The following is a 22,871-nucleotide window of genomic DNA, read 5'->3' as shown; positions in this document are numbered from 1 at the left end:
TGCTTCTTCCCACATGGATATTCAACTTGGTGACTGAGGTCATTGGAATAAAGCTTTAAGTCTGACTGCTTTTATTATTGTGATTTTCATAGCATTGATCAGTATATTTACACATTTCATTAGGTCTTGGTGATCATTAACTTGTAAGAAATATTTCCTCTTCTCTGTATTTATTTATTTAGTTTTTATTATTGGAGTATAGTTGACATACAATGTTATATTAGTTTCAGGTGTACAACATAGTGATTCAACAATTCTACACATTGTTCACCACAATAAGTGTAGTTACCATAAGTCACCATACAACATTATTACAATATTATTGACTATATAAAAATATGGAATATTTCAGGAATTTGCACGTCATCCTCATGCAGGGGCCACACTAATCTTCTCTGTATTGTTACAATTTTAGTATATGTGCTTGCAGAAGCACACGCTTTTTTTAAGCCAAAACTGCCCTTGGCTTAGTTTAGCTGTATTGTTAACCTTTGAAATGCAGATAAGTTTAATGTCTCCAATACATATTGGTCCAGAAATGAATTTAGTGGATTACCCATTTACAATACCAAACTATCTTTCCTGATAGTCACCATGAGGTCCTCCAAAGATTTCCCACTGTTTTCATTTACATAATGGCTAGAAAACCACAAACACAATCTGACCAATGAGAACCATCACCAGATTTATGCTTCTGAGGGTCTGGGTACTCTGTTCCCTGGCCCCAGGCTGTGTCTTAACAAACATGATATCCTATAGAAGTCATAATAGGCATAGGGAAAACAATATTTCATTACAGTAAATATAAAACTAACTTTTGATAAAGCTATTAGGAATTCTGTGCATGTGGTTCCAGACAATCAGATTTGACCTTCAGGCTTACACTTAAGAGTGGAGGCGCCAACTTCTACCACCATGGAAATTTACTAACCGAGGCACAAAGAGAACAACAAATTAAGGAAGTCATCGTGGAACCTGGAGGAAGGAGACAATGCCAAATCCAACCTTTGCAACATGAAGTTGAAGTGCTGAGGCAGAATGCTTTACAGAGCTAACCCACTGCAGACTAAAAGGGTTGCTGAAAATGCACCCATGGAAGGTTTAGAGGACCTGTAATTCCCTTGGCATCAAAACACTGCAGGAAAGCTCACAGGACTTCCGGTCTGCATTTTTAAAAAGAGTTATTTATTTATTTGAGAGAGAGAAAGAGAGAGTGGTGGGTGTGGGGGAGGGGCAGAAGAAGAGGGAGAGAATCTCAAGCCTACTCCCGGCTGAGCAGAGCCCCACCCAGGACTTGTTCTGAGGATCCGAGAGCTCAAGACCTGAGCCAAAATCAAGAGTCAGAGGCCCAACCGACTGAGCCACCCAGGTGCCCCTGGTCTGCATTTTTAAAATATCACATGTGTATCTCATCAGCCAAAGATCAACAGCAACAAACCTGCACACGAAGGTAATTACTCTGGGCACCTGCAACTTTTTTTTTTCTTTTTATCTTCCACCCTAACCACTGAGAAAACTATTTCAGGAGGGCAACTTTGTGTGATGGTTACCCTGCGACATGGGTGCCACCCGGCATTTGTCTTTGCTCATCTCCAGTGACCTCATTAACATTTTTATCAGTGAGGATGCTCACTGATAAGATTACTAACCTTAATTATATGGTGCTCTGAACTAGATTCTTCTTCCATCGCGGAAGGTCACTCAGGTGTGCATCTGCGCTGTGAAAATCTCCACATACGATAGATACGGTTCAAGGCACACCGTGCTCACGCCTGCTTCCCAGAAATTTTGAATCGGTGCGGCAGACACTCTGGCCTCTCGCGCTGGCCACAGATGATTGGATGGAGTGGGGCGTGTGGTTCAAGGGCCATGCGTGGGCTGAGCCAATCAGATTCTACTTGTCGGGAATTTGAACTGATGAGCTACGATGCAGTTTCCTTCGGGGGTGGGAGCAGCCTTGTGTGCCAGGAGGAAGAAGACTGGGAGACAGAGGTGGAGAGAAACTGAGTGGGGCAGGGAGAAAGAGAGAAAACATGTGTGCAGTGAGGCAGTGAAATCGTGAGCGATGAGACCCTCTCTCTTATGAACCGTGAGAGACACAGCTGCAAACTTTAATTCTTGGCTGTCCAAGGCCCAGGCAGCTTCCTGGAACTGGCTGTCCTTCCTGCCCTGTTGCTCTGTGGGATTCTCCCTACCAAACTCACTTACATGGGCTTCTGTCGTCACAACCCACACTGCTGGAACAGAACCCAGACTATGTCAGGAACGCCTATATCTTGCATTCCTGACAAGACTTAGACTCAGGCAATATTTCCCACTAATCATACAACAGCAACTCAAGCTCCTAACCATTTCTCACTCACAATAAAGCCAACACAGGACTGGAATTCATAGATTTGTCCAAAGTTCTTCCTTACTGCAGAAGTTTAGGTCGTGCCCCTCTTCGATCCCCTATATATGAGTCCTACAAAGGCCAAGGAGAGCAGTGGTCTTTTGGAGCTGGGAAGACCATCAGGAACCAAGGTATAATGGGTGTATCTGGTTAACACAGTCTGGTGGAAACCCCTGTTACTGAACTGCGCCCTCCTGTCTCCCTTGCCACCGAAAGGTATTGTCCTCTGTATTGGTAGTATCTTCTAGGACCTCATTTTTCCTGACTTCAGTTGTGCACCTTGGGTGTGTCCTTCTGCTACTGACTTTGGTAAATATCTGAGATGTGCTCAAGTGTTCCCGCCATGGGTTGGCAAGTTCAGCCTGCCCATGTTCTTGCTTCCCTTCAGCCACACCAGCCTGGCCCTATATTGTGGTCCCCAACCTGGGACCTGCCCCAGAGACTCGGCAGAGTCCAGACTGAGGTCAGGCCTCATCCACCGGCATGGAACACGGCCCATGTGTTCCCCAGACATCTTAAAGTTCTGTTCCTTTTTAGAAGTCCATGACATAATAATAAAAAAAAAATGTATATATATATATATATATATATATATATATATATATATATATATATAAAAGAAGTCCATGACCCACTTCATAACATTCTTTCAGGAGCCATAATTTATTTAAAAACCTGTTTCTGGGTGAAGTCAGTGTCCTTGGTTAATTTTAACCTCACTAGAGATACAGTGTTAGCAAAACTTGGCTTGACCTCTAATGTCTACTGTGGCCATTCCATAGGTCACACTGACGTGATGAGTATGCCAGGGTATCATTAACTTCAGGAAGCTTCTCTCCCCAGGATGTCTAAAAACTAGCTCTCTTTAAGCCCTGAATCAATAAAAAGAAATTTTGGGGGAAAATACACTATTAGAGTCTTTGCTTCTTTAAGTAGTAACAACTGCACTTAGCTCTCATCAGCTTGGGATTTGGAATTCATTTGATATTTGTATGAGTACTGTTCTCCTCACAATGATACAAGACCCAATTCCCTTCCCACAGGAGCTTGAAATCCAGTAAAGAAATAAAGTGTGATGATGAAGATTTTTTGTTAGCACAAGGAACCGAAATCAAAATGAGGTTCTTGCTACTTTCTGCCAAGAGACTGTAGAAGCCTAGGAAAGCCTGGAGGGGAGATCCCGGCCCCACTCGCCTCCTCAGTGAGGTGCCCCAAGCACACGGCACCATCTCCATACAGCGTCTTGGTTGGACCAGTAACAGCAAAAAGTCCCACAAAATGACAACAAAAATGCACTGCCCAAAATCTGGGCAAAATCCCAAACTCCCAGGTAAATGGCATCAGAATCTATTGATTCCTGCCTGAAACTCCTGGGTTAGTGCTATTAAAGTGTGCTCTCCAGACCAGCATCACTGTGAACCCCTTGTTGCCGGGCTGCAGTAACACATACAGACATTGACAGGAAGAACTGAGAAACTTTTATAGCAACCTGATCTCAGTGTAACATTTTTACTATATTTTTACAAAAGTGCCAGTCTGCAAAGCATTGGAAAATTTAAAAACTTGTCCCTCACCGTTAATAATTTTAAAAGCACTGCTCTGCCACAATTGTCAAAGGGAAAAAGCCACTTTCCTTCCTGCTCTAAAAAGAGAATTGTGCAGGGTTTCCCTTTCTTGTACAGTACATAGAGTATCTTTACATTCGCCTGCACTTGTAAAGACCTACAGGAGGGACAGCCGAAAATACAACTACTAAATATAACTGGTCTCACAAGCAGATTCAAGTGTTCCATTATTATCTTGTGAAATATAAAGCAAGTGGAAACAATTTCTCATTTACCTACCACTGACTAATGCATTAAATGTAGATCACATATCCACCAGGGCTTTTTCCTTTAATCTATCTAGCAAGTTAAATGATAGCCAAAGGTTGCTTCTGATAAGAGAGATACATTTACCTCTCCTATTTAGCTACAATGATACAAATATTTTATGACAAACATCATTTTCACCATTCATCAGCTCATCTCTGCTCCTTTTTTAAGGGAGTCATAAATGTGTCTATTTGGAATCACACACTGCAAGTTCCAGGACATTCAAGCAACCTTTCAGGTCTTTGCTCCAGCTGTTGGTCAGTTTTCACCAGCTGCTTCTCTTCACCTGGCCCTGACGTCCTTTCCACGAAGCTCAGTCCAGCAGAGAAGCCAGCACCCAGAGGAAATTCGTGCACTTGCTGACCAGTGCGTGAAGCAGTTCCCAAGCTGTTTCCCAGGTTTTGTCCTTGGGGATGGCAGTGATACCAAGAAATGGGGCCAGGAATGTCTCAGGCTTCTGTGTTTGTCCTGATAAATTTGTTGATCGATGGTAAGGTGCAATGGGGTAAAGCCATACGGTGTCCACATAGCATTTTCGCATTGCCAATTTGACCCTCATTCCACCTTTTTAAACTTGAGGGTGAACAAAACTGTAAAATGCTACGCTCCCACCTTGTTTTAACCACCGATCTCTATTTGGTTCCATCTAAATCTTCCATGTGAGGCTTTATAAGTTAGGAGAAAAAAAAAAAATTCTTTATTTACAAATAACTGATTTCTATGGGAAAAATATTTCTGTACTTAGGAATGCTTCTCGGGAACACATTCCTGGTTTAAATAAGCTCCTTGTGCTGGAACTACTTAAAGCAAGCATTTTTTTTTTTTTTAATTTTAGGAACTCCTCTTGACTAAGCTTTCCAAGATCATCACAAATAAGTGATGGAAGCAAAATGACTTAAAGAACAACCTACGCCCCGATGACATCGACTGTGAGGACCAATAGATCAATTATATATGGAAAGTTGGGTTTTGTTTTATTATTTATTTATTTATTTATTTATTTTTTAAGGTAATCTCTATGCCCAACGTGGGGCTTTGAATTCACGACCCTGAGATAGAGAGTTCCATGCTCTACAGACTGAGCCAGCCAGGCACCCCCCACCCTCCACCCCCACACAAAGCTGGTCTTTAAACAGAGAACAGTATTTCTCCAGAGACACCAGCCAGGATGAAACTTTAAATGCCATGTGTTGTTCACCCACCAGAGCTGGCTTTGCAACACTTGTTCCAACAGAGCTCTCGATTCCGCACACGGTCTATGACCTTCAAGTGCAGACAGACAGCACACACCTCTGGCTGTTCTGCAGAGCACTTTGGTCCAGGGGCTGTTGGATAAGGGAGCGAGTGGTTTTCCATTACTTACAACCCACGTTGATATTAAACATAAACATAATCCAGATAAGCTTTCATTTTCTCAGCCTACAGGATAGGACAGGATTAAAACCAAAGTGAATTAAGGGAAGACCCAATGATTTTGAACAAATAACATAAAAGTGATGGCACAGTTTGGACCCACCTGATTTTGTGTCTGACTATAAAAGAATCCTTGTGAAGAAAATAGGATTTGAAGGAAACTGAATGTCTATGGAGAAAAGTGTATCTAAATACAGTCAATACTAAGGTAATGAAACAATAGTCAACTTAATAAGTAACCCAGTAGACGGTTTAAGTTTTAGATCCACGAAAATATAGATTGTTATTTTTATGTTTTACACGGTAACTAGTCTTAAGCAGTGTGAAGCACATTCTTGGGAAAACAATCACACCATCTGAGGAACTTGCTGACACTAATTCTGAATTAGTCATTTCTATATTTGTATTTGAATAGGTTTTCACATATCAGTTTAGTTATCAACACAAAAATTTACCTTCTTTAAAGTGGAATTCCCAACATTTCCAGAGTACTCAGAAGTCAGATTTTTTTCCTCCCCAAGATCAGCTTGGACAGAATTAAAATGGTCTTTTTCTTTGATCTCACTAGAATATGAGAAAGCCACCTGATATAGAACAGTAATTATTTTCCTACAAAATTCATTTGTAGGCAAATCCTTGGAAAATTAACGTGAATGCCCCGATTCGGGCTGCTCTTCTCTCCCGGAGGCCGGGCAGATCCTACACTGGCTTGATCTGGGGTCTCCCACACACTAGGGAAGGCCCTGCGGCTTTCCCTCTGGGTGGAAATGACTTTGTTCAAGACTGTGAAAGCCCACATCCAAGAAATGCAAGTCACCAGGGTGGCCCTGAATTAATACAGTTTCTTGGGGAGCTTTTAAATGATAGTGTTCCGAGGACGAAACCAGAAGCCACCTGTAATTATTTCTTTACTTTGGAGATGAAGTAGAACAGAATCCGCCTGATCCATCTGGTCACCTAAACCTCCCTCACACTGGACTTCTGCGTGTAAGCCTGGAGAAAACACTGACATGACAAGGCCATGATACAAAGAATGTGAGAAGTAAAAGAAGTCCAAGTACCAGGCGGGGGAATTAAACTTGCCTCCTATCAAAAAAGTACGCCTTGAAGAAAAAAAACGTTCTGAGGATGGATGGTGGTGATAGTAACACAACAGTGTAAATGTCTTTAATATCACTGAACTGTACATTTAAAGAGGATTAAAATGGTAAATTTTATGTTATGTACATTTTGCCACAATAAGAAAGTCTCATACTGGTATTCATCCAACCCCTCGGTATGGACACATAATGGTCAAAATTTAAGAGAGAAATGTATTCTAAAATCAGAAAGAGACAGGGGTGCCTAGGTGGCTCAGTTGGTTAAGCCTCCAACTCTTGATCTCAGCTGGGTCTTGAACTGAGGATCCACAATCCTCAGTTTGAGCCCTGCATTGGGCTTAAATTTTTAAACAATCAGAAAGGACAAGGACATATGTTTGCATTTTTGCTATAATTTTCTCATCATTTAAAACATACAAGGTTAGAAAGACATTAAATGTCGGCATCACACAGGAAATTCCCAAGTTACTGTTGGCCTTTAAAAGTGGTGCAAAATTTATACACTTCCTTCCAATTAGTTTGTTATTCATTACACAACTGAATTAAAAGCAAAACAAGACCAAAAACACCCAGTACCTCCTCCCTTAAAATCTTGTTTGGATGCCTTCCCAGAACATAGCAACTATTTAGAGGTCTTAATTTTTTACTTTCTTTGTAACAAAATGTCCTTTTTTCACAATTTGGTCTCACTCCACCCTGCCCTGCCTCCCCCCAACACAAGGTTATGGATAAACATAATTGATTAATAGGTCACAGAGCTATAGGCTGCCCATGCCTGGGAAAAGCTCTTCCTTTCAATCCTGGGCTGATGTGGAAATCGTTACATTGGATAAGGAGATGCAAGGTGAGTGGTAATTTACAAATGCCATGTAGGTGCCTGGACAGCCCGACTGGAAGCATAAGTCTAGATCAGACAGTCCACGAATATCACAGTAGCCTGCTGCAGTCTGTCATCGCGTCTGCTTGTGAACACAAAGGGTGGAGTTCATTTTTTCTTGGTCCCAGTAATAGATCATGGGGATAACTTTCGACAGGGTCAATGAAATGACAGGAGTTATGCAAAATCATAGACGCTTCCAAGCAGGAATGCACTATAAAGATCAATGAAGAACTCCTATTTCAAAAAAAGAAAAGAACTCCCGTTTCATGGGGCTATCAAGGTAACACAAAGCCCCTTGGTCTGAGCTGACTGCTTTCCAACTCTTCAACCAGAAAACGAAATGACAGCAGGTAGAGGACAACGTACCATTGGATGTACTGATTATCCTCAGTACCAAAGAATTGGGATGTTATTTTTATATACCATAGCATTTAATGTCCCTTATTTTACATATAGTGGAAACAGTATGAAAATGGGAGAAAACGTTAGCATAAAAAATGTTAAGTAAATCACTCTTAGAACGGATTTGTCCCTTTGAAGTAGTATATCACTGGCCAAGGTTTTAAAAGTTATTTTGTACTTACTGAAATTCAGAACAGACCAGCAAAGTACCTTCAAAATAAAGATTAACAAAATAAACTAGAAAAGTATTTCCAAAATAAAGATGACCAAAAATTAGTTACCTTGAGTACATTAGTTGTCAATTGTTGTTCTAACACATTACCAGAAACCTAGTGACTTAAACCACACAAATGCATTATCTTACAGTTCTGTAGGCTAACGATCTGACATGGGTTGCCCTGGGCTAAAATCTGGAGGCTCTAGGGAAGACTCTGTTCTCTTGCCTTTTCAGCTTTCAGAGGCCACCCCTATTCCTTCGGTCATGGTTCCTTCCTCCATCTTCAAAGCCAGAAATGTTGTGTCTCTCTCCGTTCTGTATTTTACATTTCCCTTTGGCCCTGACATTCTTCCGATTCCCTCGTCCCCTTTTAAGGACCCTGGGGATTATAGTGGGCCCACCTGGAGAACCCAGAATAACCTCCCTATTTCCAGGTCAGATTAGTACCTTAATTCCACCTGCAACATTATTCTTCTTTGCCATTTAACCCAACATATTCACGGGTTCTGGAGATTATGACATAGACATGGTAGTTAGGGTGGCATGATTCTAGCTACCACACATTAAATACACATGTAAATAAATACACCACAGTTCAATGTTTTGTAATAGTTCAATAATTGTCATTCAGTTGCCTTCATCTACAGAATTAATCTCTTTTATCCATATAAAACAAATCGGACCAGCCAGATGCAACAGTAACAAAAAAATGTAAAGCAATATAAAACAAACTGTACAACATTACAAAGTAGTGATTATTTGTGTGTATGTGTTCATATATGTATATATAAAACTATACAATGTATACACATGTGTATATGTGTGTACACACACACACACAATTTTACAGTTAATCAAGTGGTTCTAGAAAAATCAATATACCATAAAGATTCCAGGGAAGGTAATGCTTCTAAAATAAGGCCACGCTTATGAAGATCCAGAATCAGTCAAAGACAAGGTTCCTAACGAGAACATTGAGGTTAGAGACAAAGTCTTTCCTGGTTAGTCCTTTTCCCCTTTTCCTCTCGATTTTTTCCTGGTGTTGTACTGCCCAAATTTACTGTCCTTGTGCCCTGAAATGCCTACTGCATGTGAAATGGCCAGAGCCCATATGAACAAGGTCAAACCACCAACCCACAAATATATTAGTGAGGCTGGTTTGGAGGAAATTGCTGGAAAACAAAGGATATCCGTGCACCCCTGCGTCCGGTGCACCTGCCCCTCCAGAGAAGAAGGTCCTGATCCTTTCAATGGCTGTGATGCTAGCTTTGGTTTTCCAGCTGGACTTTCCTTGAAAGTAGGACCACTGCCATTGGCGAGAGCTGGTACCCAGTCCACACCGGACTCAAAAGACGGGAACGTGGTAGTGGCGGTCATTCTCCGTCAGCAGGGAGATCTCTGGCCACTCCCTGGGCGGCAAGTCTGGGTAGCAGACCTCGAAGTCTCTGGAGTTAAACTTGAACAGTCTGAACACTTTGATCTTTATTTCAAGGGAGTACCCAAGAATAAACATATCGATCTGGAGAAGAGATGAAAAAGAGGTCACAAACACACATTGCCAACTCCCCGTCCCCCACCAGTGGAGGGAGCATGTTCTCCTGCAGCTTATGGAGTAATGTGCTTATTTACAGACCCACACATGAACCATTGAGGGGCCACAGACACGAACAAATGCCCATGACGTGGAAGGCAGGGGAAGGCAGACGAACATCTTTGTAGACTAGCATGAAAAAATTACAGGGAAAGGCTGTTTGGGGGGAAAAAAAACTAATAAAAAATAAAGGAATGCTCAGAATAAAAAAATCACACTGTTTTCCAACTAGTTTTATATCCATTTTTTATAAAAATGCAGGTAATTTTGTGCACTGCCTAAGACAGCAAAGCACAACAAAACCTCTTTACTATGGGGATAAAAAAAGTATTCTCTGGATTTAAAAAAATTGTTTAAGATTTTATTCATTTATTTATTTGACAGAGAGAGAGCATGCATGAGCAGGGAGAGAAGAGCAGAGAGAGCAGCACAGGGAGAGAGGGAGAAGCAGACCCCCTGCTGAATATGGAGCCTGACGCGGGGCTCGATCTCACAGCCCTGAGATCATGACCTGAGCTGGTATCAAGAGTTGGCCGCTTAACTGAATGAGCTACCCAGGCGCCCCCGGGTTTAAAATTTGTCAGTAATTTTTTTTAAGTTAAAGTTCATTTATTGTTTTTAGTCATCTCTACACCCAATCTCTCACGACCCTGAGATCAAGAGTTGCATGCTCTTCCAACTGAGCCTGCCAGGTGCCCCTAAAATTTTTCAATAATGTCTATTTATCTTTAGTAAGTAACCAAGTGCTTTTCCAAACTTCATCTCATTTTCCAACAGGACTTCCTCCTGGTTCAACTCTATTGTGAGAGAACCTACCACCATCTGAGAGGCAGAGTGAAAGGTTAGAAAGGCTTCTCACACTGGGGCCCCCTGGCCGCAGGGCTGGGCAGACACACAGCAAACAGCATGGAGCAGTGAGGTTTCTTGCTCTTCTTTTCCTTCTTTTTAAGGGTTTAAGATAAAACCCTCTTTGCAGTGGGTTTTATCACCGCTGAAAGTAAACTCCAAACACCTGTGTGTTCAAGGACTGTCAGTATCATCCTGAATCAAACACACAGGATTCTTCTGCCCCCATTACCTGCTCTAGTCCACATGTGTCGCCCACAGAATTCAGGTGGTTCATCATGAAGCTTAAAGGGTCAGATGATGTTTCCCGGGAAAACAGGAGTTGAAAAAGACTGGGAATGACCTTGTTAGTCTTCATTTGTTCATAAACTTCAGTGACTTGATATAGCATGATAAACTTTAAAGCTTCATACAGTTTATATTCCAGAAGAACATCAGAAAAAAGGATGTTGCACATACTTCCTCTCTTGTGATAATCTTTAATTCCACTAAATTCAGTCCACTAAAAATACAGATGTAAAAGGGAAATTAACAGGGGAAAGGTGAATTCCTACACCATGGCATAATTTTTCAAAGTACTTCTAAAAATAAACCAAAGATTAATAGAGGGGAACTTTAACTTTTCATTTTATAGCTTTTGACCCTGATTTTTTTTAACCACAAGTATGTATTACTTTTACAATCACAAACTAGTTAAAATGAAACATTTTTCAAAAAAGCACCACCAACTAGGTAAAATGCCATGCAAGTTAGTTTCCTAAGACATCTTAAGATAGTTGGGTCACACAGAAGATAATCCAGAGACAAACAGTACTAACTAGCATTCCTTCATACTAACTCACCAAGCACAGATTAAAGCACTCCACGTGTATTAACTCACTGAATCCTCACAATGACTATTTACATATCAGTTTTACATGAGACTATGGCACAGAAATGTTATGGTATTTACCATGGAGGATTCATTTCAACAATCAAAAATCTGCGTCTATTAAAAGGCAGGAAAGACTCTTAGTTCAAATTATAGCATCTGTGCTGTGCCCAAGTTATTAATAGGGCACATCCCAGAAGTGCATTTCTGAGTGCGCTGTGTGCACCTTGCACCCCATCTTTTTTTTTTTTTTAAGATTTTATTTATTTATTTGACAGAGACAGACACAGTGAGAGAGGGAACACAAGCAGTGGGAGTGAGAGAGGGAGAAGCAGGCCTCCCGCGGAGCATGGAGCCCGATGTGGGGCTCGATCCCAGGACCCTGGGATCATGACCTGAGCTGAAGGCAGACGCTTAACGACTGAGCCACCCAGACGCCCCCCATCTTTTGAGGGGAAACAGGTACGTGATTGTTAAGGTTTCCCAGAGAGCCCACAAAGGTCTCCTTAACCCATATTGGACCTAATTGTCTGTACGACATTGCTCGTTCATTACTTGGAAGGTGAACAAAGAATAGGAAAGCCAATCGTCAGTTCCTAGAAGAGATGCTCCTGGCCACGTGTCCTCCTTATGTGGCATCAAGTGACATGCCTGACAGAGAAGAGTCGCTACATCTGGGGTGTGCGCTTTCATTCTTAGTCTTTTCTTCTCCCAAACACTCACCTGTGTTTTCAATAATTCCACACATTTACGTAATTTTCCAAACACATTGGAACCTGTATACTTCTCAGGACCAAAACTGTATTGCTGGATCCAATTACAACCTTGTGAAAAGAGCAGTTTTTCAGGAAGCTTGAAAAGGAAGTAGATGCCAACCATGATTAGTACCTCAACATTTATGACACACAATTTAGAGTACGTCATCACGGTGCATGATCTTATCTCACTTAGCAATCTCTGTTTAAAAACATGATAACAACAGTTAAATAAAAGCATATAGTTCCTTTTAGATTTGTGGATTAAGTGATTTGGATCGGATTTTTAATTTATTATTTTACAACTGACGAAAACCTACATGAAGATTATGTCTATGGAAACAATCTTTCTGCATAAAACACTTCCCAAACGGCCTGGGTATATCCCTTTAGAAATTATTTTTACCCAAACAATGTTAGAATACCATAGTACGTCAGGGAGCACGCAGGCTTTAGAATGAGGCACTCTGGGGTCCAACCCTCACTCTGTCACTTACCAGCTGAGAGGCTGCTCAACCAGTGCAGATTATTTACCCTCTTAGCCTCATCTGCCACCATAAATCAAGGACGATACTATCCATTCTACAGGACCCTTGTTGGGATTTAATAAGATTACAGAATACTTAAGCCTCTGATCCAGTGAAGGGATCTAATCCATTTTCCTGCCCCGCTGAGCTTGGGGAGCCCAGAGGCTCGGTTGTATTCTCTGTCCTCAGCAAGTAGCAGCAGGCCTAGCACACCTCACACACTTGACAAGTACTTGCTAGGTAAAATGAAACTAATAAAAACAAGTGTAATTTAAAAAATGGTAAGGAAATAGACCATGTATAGCTATATATATACATATACTTTGTATTTCCTTGCTCCTCCATCCTTAAATGTATATCCTAGATTAAATATCCTACATTCAAAATAAAAATTCAGGTTGTTCATCAAGAATGTTCTGCCTTAAAAAAAAAAAAAAAAGAAAGAGAAAAAGAATGTACTACCTTACACTCTTAAAATGAAAAAAAAAAAAAACAAGGCACAGACTGGGAGAAAATATTTGCAAATCACTATCTGATAAAGCACTTGTACTCGGAATATATAAAGAACTCTCAAAATTCAGTCAATAATAAAATAAAACAAAAAATAATAATTTAAAAATAAACAAATAAATAAAAATGGGCAAAAGACTTGAACAGACACTTCTCTAAGAAGATAACATGGATGGCAAATAAACACATGGAAAGACACTCATCCTTCCATACTAGGGGAATGCCAACTAAAAGCAGAGTGATACCAGGGCACATCTATCAGAATGGCTACAAATAACCCCAAATCAATCCTGGTTAGAATGTGCAACAACTGGAACTCTTACACATTACTGGTACAAATGCAAAATGGCGGAGCCACACTGGAAAACAGATGACAGGTTCTTATGAACTTAGACCTACACCTACCACATGACCCAACAATCTCATTCCCAGGCATTTGCCCAAAAGGACAAAATCCTGTATGGAAATATTTATAACAGCTTTATTCGTACTTGTCAAAAACTGGAAATAATCCAGATGTCCTTCAAGTGATGAACGGATAAACAAACTGCATCATACTCACGTCAAGGAAGACCACTCAACAATAAAAAGGAATGAACTACAAATTCACAGAACATGGATGAATGGCAATGCATTTTGCTAAATGAAAGAAGTCAGATTCAAAAGGCTACACACTGGATACTTCCATGATTGGACATTCTGGAAAAGGCAAAATGATAGGGATGTAAGACCTATCAATGGTGACCCAGGGCTAGGAGTGAGAGAGGGTTGGCTATAAAGGAATAGGGGGGATCTCTGGAGCACTCTATGTGTTTGTCAAAACTTGAGTAAGTGTAGAGTAAAAAAGTGAATTTTAGTAGACCACTTTGCCTATGAAGGACAGATGCCCTTCTTGAGAAAAGATGGTGACATTAAAAACAAACAATACTGAGTAGGACGGCCTCTCTGAGATGGACGGGGTATGTAGGGCCTTTGAAGGCGCCTTCCATCTCAGAGCCGCCCACGGAAGACCCAGCCATCTGCACTGCAATGCTTGTCGACGCGTTGTTCCCCCACGTTTCCAGTGTGTGGACGTACCTTAACAATGTCTTTCTCTTTCATCCAGGATGGAAAGGAGAGGCCCTGGCTGAATATCTGGAACAGCACTGACCTCAGAGCGTCATAGTTATCTCTCTTTACTAGTCGGACACATTTAATGTGATGCCGCCAAAATAGCTCTTCGTAAGCCTGTCCGCACAAAAAGAAGAATTTGGTTTTGAACTCCTCTGGATGAGAGAATAAGCAAAATGAATTCACTGCACTGCCACTGAGGTGTGACTCCCAAATAAAGTGGACAACAAAAATGAAAACAATTCTAAATTATGAATGCAACCACAAGTCATTTTAAAGTGACTTCGGTGTGTAGTGAGTCCAAGTCCTGCTCTTTCATTTGATGAATTCCTGGAAGCTCAGGGCCAGGGAATGTCATTTAGGGAAGATGATGGTATAACTTGACCACAGTGGAAAAAAAAAAAAATACTATATACATTTAAGACCATGCTAAAAAGTACTTGCAACAAAACTTTCTCGCTGCTGACAAGGTTGGATAGCACTGCTGGAAATATTTACCAAGACTGGTCCAATGGGCAATTCTAAAAATCCTCAAAATCTTTTACATCCAGGTGCCTAATCCCTCCAAGGACAGAAGTCTCCCCTGCATGTGGAGATGGGCCATAGGCCTGGCAGGAGGAGCTGAAAAGAGTGCCCCCCTCAAATTTCTTGAAATTACAGCCCCATTTACGTCCTCGTCCAGGTCCTCAAAGGCCCTCGCTCTATCTAGGTGACAGCCCAAAGCCAGTGTGTGGCAGCTGCTTGGCTCTATCATGAGAGCCACAATTGTTCCTCGTGGCAGTTCTGGTGTTAGCGGATCTCTGGGCTTCGTAAAGCAGAGTGCAATGTTTGCTTCCTGATTTTCACACATGCATTCTGCACCATCCATGACCTGTATCAGCAGACTCACCTTCCTCATCAGCTTGGCACGTGGTGTCTCTCCTTTCCACTCTCTCGCACAGTAACTGAGCAGATCAACCTCCGCCTCCACGCTGAGGTTCCCTGGACCAAATCAAATAGAAAAGGTAGTTAATTTTCCCTTTCCTCACCTTTCTCAAACCCTCTCTGCACCTTAGAAATAACATATGAAAATATTTACTTTTGAATTTTCTCTGCAGATATCCAATCCACCTAAAAGATAAAGGGAACAATGATATAAAAAATATACTTTGAACAGCAAGGGTCTCTTCGTGAAACTGGAAGCTGATCTGACCACCTACCATTTCAGCCAGTGCCCGAAATTGCAGTGCATCCTCCTGAAGTAGCAGAGGGCGGCCACCAGACATGAAGCTGCCAACATCACTGACCCCTTTGCTATTCTCCACACGGTACCTAAAGCTTGGCTGGTGACTAGCATCCAGGAGTGAACTTGGTCACTTCCTACAAGAAATTAATAATTTAAAAAAAGGCACATCACAATTACACAAGTCTGCTTTGTTTAAGGGGGGAAAATATATTGGCTAATTTTACCTGCAAAGTGTCTATCATTGATGACATAAATAGTTTTTATTTTTTATATATTTATTTTTTAAAAGATTTTATTTATTTATTTGTCAGAGGGAGAGAGTGAGAGAGCACAAGCAGAGGGAGAAGCAGGCTCTCTGCTGAACGAGGAGCCCGATGCAGGACTCAATCCCAGGACCCTGGGATCGTGACCAGGGCCGAAGGCAGATGCTTAACCGGCTGAGCCACCCAGGAGTCCCTGATTACATAAACAGTTTTTATTTTTTTTTTTTTATTTTTATTTTTTTTTAAAGATTTTATTTATTTATTTGACAGAGAGACACAGCGAGAGCAGGAACACAAGCAGGGAGAGTGGGAGAGGGAGAAGCAGGCTTCCCGCAGAGCAGGGAGCCCGATGTGGGGCTCGATCCCAGGACCCTGGGATCATGACCTGAGCCGAAGGCAGACGCTTAACGACTGAGCCACCCAGGCGCCCACATAAACAGTTTTTAAAGCATTCAAAAATTCAATCTGAAAGTTAAAGAAACCCCCGGTTCTCCTATAATCAACGTTCTACGTAAGAATATCTTTGTTCCACAGAATTGACCAGCAATAACCATAAAGAGTATCGGTTTCAGAATCCCTGGGACCTGTTCAAAACCTGCCTCTACTACCGTGGCTGTGTGACCGTGGGAAACCTGACTGCTCTCCTCTGAATTGTCTTGACTGTAATATTGGGGAAAACGCGGACCTCACTGGGGCAAGATGGAATGAGATGATTTCAGAACCAGCACGGTGCATGCGTGCACTGTGCTGTGTATCTGTTGAAGCCAAGAACGGTTCCAGGAATTCTGCTCGGCACCAGGGGGCCTCCAGCAATGCCACCACCAGGCGCTTCTGCCCACTGGGACATTCTTAGATCATTATGAGCCATAGCAGATGGCATCACCTTCACACACACAATGAGTGACCCAAACAGCAGGCTGGACACCCCTTAGAAGAGCAGTGAGGTGGGGACAGGTGTGCTGCCTATGGCATACGTTCCCATCCTGATGTGACCAGGGAGAACGAACAGGCCAGAGGGCTCCAACTGTATACTTACAGTATTTTACTATGTGCAGCAGATTCCCAATTGTATTATGCTTGAGCATGTAAAATGCTGACGTACAAATGAGGAAGAGAACTTTGGAATAGTGGCCAAACCTCCCGGGGTTCATTGTGAAATCATTCCCTCCTTGGCACAAGGTTTAGTAAAATTCCAGTGGTTAACTGCAGTAAAAGCCTCAGCAATTCAGGATCTGCAATTGTAGCATTTTTTTTTTTTTAAGTCGGCTCCACACCCAATGTGGGGCTTGAACTCACGACCCCAAGATCGAGTCACGTGCTCCACCACCTAAGCCAGCCAGGCACCCCAATTTTAGCATTTTTGACCATATGGATATTTGATATACATTTAAACTCTCATAAGGAAAGAATTTACCAGCAAATAAAGTTAACCAAAAAAGAAAAAAAGAAAGTTACCAGTAAATAAGAATAGACATACTTACAATGACTTAAAAGGGCATTTTCAAAAACAGGTACTCATCTGTTTAGAACAGTTCATTAGCTGTTCATTACATATTTAGCCCTGCCTAGCTATTTAGTAAAACTTTTCGGGAGCTGTTTAAAAATGTAAAGCTCTACTGCCTTTACATCTATAATTTAGATTTTTATTAATTCAGAGTGATTTCCCAACTGTGACAATTCTGACCTATGCAAATACTTTTAGTAAATCCTTAAACTCAGCAAGAACTAGAATTTTGTCTAGGTGATACATAATTTCTTTTCATGTATTTATAAACATTTTCTAGAAAAATGGAATATTACACATGATTTTACAGTTTGCTCTTTCTCTTCATACAAAGTAGACATCTTTTCATATCACTACATATAGATCTACATTCTTCTTTTTAAAGAACGCATAATATTTCAGTATAAAGACAGACCATCACATATGTACGTAGTGATAAACCATTTGGATTGTTTTCCATTTCTCACTCTTACAAACATTGCCGAGACAGACATTATCCTCCAACGGTCCCTGTGGGCTCAGGGTAGCTTTTAGGATAATTTCAAAACAGGAAACTCTGGATCAAGAGGTGTGTACATTTTTAGTTTTGACAGCTATGGCCAAAGTGCCTTCCAGAACAAACCATCAATTAACCCCCCATCACATGTCCCAGCACCTGCGTTTTCCCTCCACCCCGATCCTGAGTCCTGGTTGTGATTTCTCTCTGTAGTCTGCATTTCTGTAGGAACACATTCACATTTCTTCTTCCAGGAAGAGACTTGTAGAGCATCTGCCCATTTCCCACTGGCTGGTGCTCATTTTTGTGTGGACTTGGAGGGCTTGAAGTCACTGAGGTGGGGCTGCTGCCTCCTCCATGGGGCACCCTGCTCTCATTTGTCCCAGACTCTAACCCCTGGCATCCTTTGAGTTCCTGGCAGGCCCCTTGGGGCACTTGATTTGAGACCCCCTAAACCAGCACCTTCTCCTGAGCATGAGCCTCTCTGGCAGCTGCCTGGGGCCTCCACGGGGTCCCCTACAGATTATGGCTCATCTGACACCCCACCCCACATGTACAACACACTTCCCTGGCCCTACTGCCTTTACCCTGAAATTAAACCCCGCCTCCAACCCAAGAAAGGGAGATAGGATCAACTTATCAGAAAACAAACAAACACATGAGGGCTCAGTATGCCTCTCGCGTGCAAACCTAGAATACAAGCTTACACTCCTGGCCTCCCTCTACCTAACTGGCACAGTTTTTGGTCAAGTGGCTTAACCCAACAAGGGCCCGGGAGCATAATCATGGGGGCTGGTGTGGGCGCCAGGGAGCAATCTGGGGGCGGGACCCCAGAAGTCCCACGGGAGCAGGTGCAGCTCATAGACAACCCTGAGGGGTTCATACAAGATACGATGACATTACGAGGAGTGGGGTTTCTTCATCTAAGGAGAGGAAGTGCAGTGCTTTAGTAGGAAAGTGTATGGCTTCATTGGTCGCTGAAACAGCTACAGTTTGAGTGTGGCTATCTGCCAGAGCCATGCTATGTGCTCCATAGGAATTCATTCCCTCATGCACCTGAAGACGTTCCTCCACCCAGGGCCGCAACCCAGCCCTGCTCATGCCCTGGTGACTTCACCTCCCTAAGCTTCTGTTTCTCAGCCTGGGGATGGCAACAGTGCGTGGCACCCACGGAGTGCTGACCGCACGCCAGTTCCCACGGAGTAACATGGGGGATGGAGCAGGTTCTGCCTCAGGAGCCATTGGGGGAGGGGTGGAAATGTTAGGGAAGTGCTGAGCATGCCATCTGGCAAACCCTGAGTCTCCAAGTCCATGTTCATTATTATTTTTATTGCTATTAGTCCAACCACCCTTCTTTTGCAGATGAGGAAGCCGCACAGGAGAGAAAGATTGAAACATAAGCGATAAAGCTGAGATTCAAAGCCAGGGCAATGTGGAGCCCGAGTGGCAGGCCCAATCCCTTGGCTCTCCTGCCTATGAAGTATGCCCCTGAGTCAATCTTCAAATCGGCTTTGCTACAGCAAGTGGAATTAAGACTCTTAAAAAAGAGACTTAAAATCCATCTCCCCGCCTCCCCCCACGTGTCAATAACTGGATTATAACTCAAAAAAACAGCCATAGACGAGAACACCACAAATGAGGTGCCTCGCGGAAAACTCATCATCACAACTTGGATGATCTCATGAGTCAAATCTCATTTCCCCAAATACAGCAGAGAGGGGATAAAATTTCCCATGTCAGGACCTTCACTGGGGTCCCCCATCCGCCAGCCCACCAGGGAGGATTCAGCAGTGACCCGCCCAGCCTCCCCTCCCCTGTCGCTGGGGCGATGCTGACCCCGGCAACCAGCGGGAAAAGATACAAAGAGGGTCAAGGACAAGGACAAGCAACATGGGAGTGGCGGGGGGGTGGGGGGCCGGGTTTGGTAATGAAGCCTCTCCTGCCAGAATTATGGATTTGGTCCTCACCCATGTTAGTCAAGAGAGAAAAAACAAAATTTCATTTTAGTACTTTTGGAATGGACCACTTGGGTGGTGGCTGAAATTAGGCCACCGTGCACATCTGTCCTATTGGAAAGTGGATTAACTAGGTCTCACTGCTCCCCACCCCCCAGTCTTCAGTGCGAAGACATGCGAGAGACCCCAACCCACACAGTCGAAAGAACTAGCACTTAAGTTGCTCAGATGCCCTGGAGGAATGGCACCAGAATCTCCCGAAGTCAACAAGGAGGCTATCTGAAAGTCAAATCTCATCTGCCACCACTCAAACTATATATGGCAGATAGAGACCAGGACTAGAAGTGAAAAAAAAAAGAGAGAGAGAGAGAGAAAGCCACTTTTTTGCGGTAAAATTCTACTTAGAATTTTTTCCATTCTCTAAAATGTACCAAAGCTGAAATAATTCAAACAGGAAACCAAAAGGGAAAAAAAAAAAAAACAAAAAACCCCGAAAACAAAACCAAAAGACACTGCAGGGCCAGAAGCAGGGTGATTATGCAGATGGCAGTCCCAGTGGGGAGCCCTGGGCTCCTTCTCATGGAAACTCCTCAGTGTCTCCTTTGCCCCCAAAACTTCCAGGGGTGTCCCGGGCCCAGAGAGCCCATCCCTTCCTGCCTCTACTTCTCTCCCAACCCCTTCTTCCTACACACGTCTGTCTACACAGCCAGCTGCGTCTGGCTGATGACTTTCTCCTGAAGCAGATCAGGGGCTCCCCAGTGGGCCATGGAGGGGGGACATTAGGCCTGAGCCAAAAGATGTAAAAGGCAATTTAATTCAGATGCCTGAGAGCAGAGGGAGTGTAGAAATATACGCATTAAAATCATCTTGTTAAAATTTAAGGTAAAAGATACTAAATTGAATTTAATGCCTACAACGGCTCTTCCACCTGCGTGCATCCCGTGTTACGGTTACTCAGCAGGACCCGGGAGACAGAGTGCCCGAGAGAGACTTACGGACGGATTAGGATGCAGAGGGACCCGTGGGAAAGGTCCCAGGACAGCTGCACACTCTGTGTCGAGGGCAGTGAAGGGCTAGGGGCAGCTGTGACCAAGCAAGGGACACAGCCATTTCAGAGGTGTTGGTAAACTTCTCACACTTTTCTGAGCTGAGTCCTGGAACACTGCCCCCTTCAAAAAAGTGAATGTGGCTTTCGGGGGTCTTCTCAGCAAGGGCGGGAAATGCTGCAGAGAGGTGCGATCAGAAGCCAAACGGTACAGCAGACAGGCTGGGAAGGCCTCCCAGCCTCAGCAGGGTCTGGGAAGGCCTCCCCCCGCGCCACCCCCCCTCGCCGCCAGGCCCTCCTCGGTTGTCCTTCTTCCCCCCACGCTGGGCTGGGCGCTGGGCTGGCAGGATGTGAAGTGGAAAGACATCTGCTCTATCCTCAAGGAGATGGTGGATGGGTGGCACGATGCCCTCCTGTCAGGGAAGGCTACTGGTCGGCTTGTCCAGGCCCACGGTGCCTCGGCCTGCACTACCCGGGTTCAGCACACCCTGGTGTGTGTGTGTGGGGGGGGGTCTCTCTGCAGGGACGAAGAATGACACAAGGCCCAGAGGGCCTGGGTGGCTCAGTCAGTGAAGCGTCTGCCTTCGGCTTAGGTCATGATCTCAGGGTCCTGGGATCGAGCCCCATGGCGGGCTCCCTGCTCAGCAGGGAGTCTGCTTCTCCCTCTCCCTCTGCTTTTCCCCCCACCCCGTTCATGCTCTCTCTCTCTTTTTCTCTCTCTCTCAAATAAATGAATAAAATCTTAAAAAAAAAAAAAAAAAGAATAACACGAGGCTCTCTGAGCTGGATGCCCGCATGGCAGGCAGACCTCCATCCTCCAGGGGGTCACCTCTCTCAGAACTTAGCTCTGAGAAATTCAGAGACCCGAGAATCAAGCAAAATAATACACGTTAGTCTAAATAAATGAAATAAACAGTATGCAAGCAGAATGACAAACATACAGAACAAACCCCCTGAGGCCATCGAGGTTTCTAAGTAATGCGGAGTACGGAGCAGACGACTAGAGAATTTTTAAAAGTTAGCATGTGGGGCGCCTGGGTGGCTCAGATGGTTAAGCGTCTGCCTTCAGCTCAGGTCATGATCCTGGGGTCCTGGGATCCAACCCGGCATCGGGCTCCCTGCTCAGCGGGGGGCCCGCTCCTCCCTCTCCCCCTGCTCATGCTCTCTCTCTGTATCTGTGTCTCAAATGAATAAATAAAATTAAAAAAAAAAAAAAAAGCCAGCATGGCAGTGTGAAAGACTGGATTTTAACGGTCTTGGTTCTTGAAAATTCACAGGTTAGCTGTTTGTTTTTATATCAGTTATGGAGGAAATATTCAGGAAAAAAAAAAAGTCCTCTTAACCAATCTTTGAAATGTGAGGTCAAAAGTCTTTGTATGCTTTTGTGTTTCAGGTATTAAGTCTGCTCCACTAAGAAAGGACAGACTTCCACTCAGTAAAGTGCTATAACCCAAAAGTGCAAGATCAGTATCGCTGAGGAAGAGAGCCACCAAGCGAAAGGTTTTTATCTCGAAAGCCATGACCAGTAAGACATTCAGCTGTAGCCCTGTGAGGCAACCCACTCGGGCTTCTAGCACAATCCCCGCAGGACTGGGCATGCTGTCCCCAAGGCTCCTGTTCAACTGAGTGTGAGGAAGGACAGTAGCACACCGCTTCTTGCCAAACCCCGACAGGACTGTGCGTGTGTGTGTGTTTAATAGTGTCATAGTTCTGAGACTTTTTTCACTTACTGGACACAAGTTTAGGGGTGTTAACTGCAACCCATCACTTTAAAAGATAAGTGTAATTTTCTAATCACGGGTAGGGGATTTTGAAACCCCCCAACTCTAAAAACACAAGAGCTGAGGGTGGGCGAGGCTTCCAGGTCCTAGCGAGTTGGAACACCGTCTCTGAGA

At 43.4% G+C, this 22,871-nt stretch overlaps 1 protein-coding gene and 1 non-coding gene across 2 annotated transcripts in view; both read right to left on the bottom strand.

Moving 5' to 3' along the window:
• Window positions 1-332: 332 nt before the first annotated feature.
• LOC116639275 lies at window positions 333-436 on the bottom strand. The gene has a single exon (XR_004300789.1). It is a non-coding gene; the product is annotated as a U6 spliceosomal RNA (small nuclear RNA).
• A 6,573-nt stretch (window positions 437-7,009) lies between these two features.
• The window catches only part of OTULINL (OTU deubiquitinase with linear linkage specificity like), a 28,347-nt gene continuing 12,485 nt past the window's right edge, over window positions 7,010-22,871 (bottom strand). The window contains exons 2-8 of the mRNA XM_032415372.1: window positions 15,688-15,847; window positions 15,567-15,598; window positions 15,378-15,469; window positions 14,456-14,605; window positions 12,310-12,438; window positions 10,948-11,217; window positions 7,010-9,797 (exon numbers count right to left, since the gene is read on the bottom strand). Coding sequence (XP_032271263.1) covers window positions 9,624-9,797; window positions 10,948-11,217; window positions 12,310-12,438; window positions 14,456-14,605; window positions 15,378-15,469; window positions 15,567-15,598; window positions 15,688-15,847 — 1,007 coding nt within the window. The 3' untranslated portion in view covers window positions 7,010-9,623. The remainder of the gene's footprint in view (window positions 9,798-10,947; window positions 11,218-12,309; window positions 12,439-14,455; window positions 14,606-15,377; window positions 15,470-15,566; window positions 15,599-15,687; window positions 15,848-22,871) is intronic.

The sequence above is a fragment of the Phoca vitulina genome, unplaced genomic scaffold (genome assembly GCF_004348235.1).
Source record: "Phoca vitulina isolate PV1807 unplaced genomic scaffold, GSC_HSeal_1.0 scaffold17, whole genome shotgun sequence".
Taxonomy (NCBI): Eukaryota; Metazoa; Chordata; class Mammalia; order Carnivora; family Phocidae; genus Phoca; species Phoca vitulina.
The sequence above is the reverse complement of the archived record's forward strand: the minus strand, read 5'-3'. Positions and strand labels throughout refer to the sequence as shown.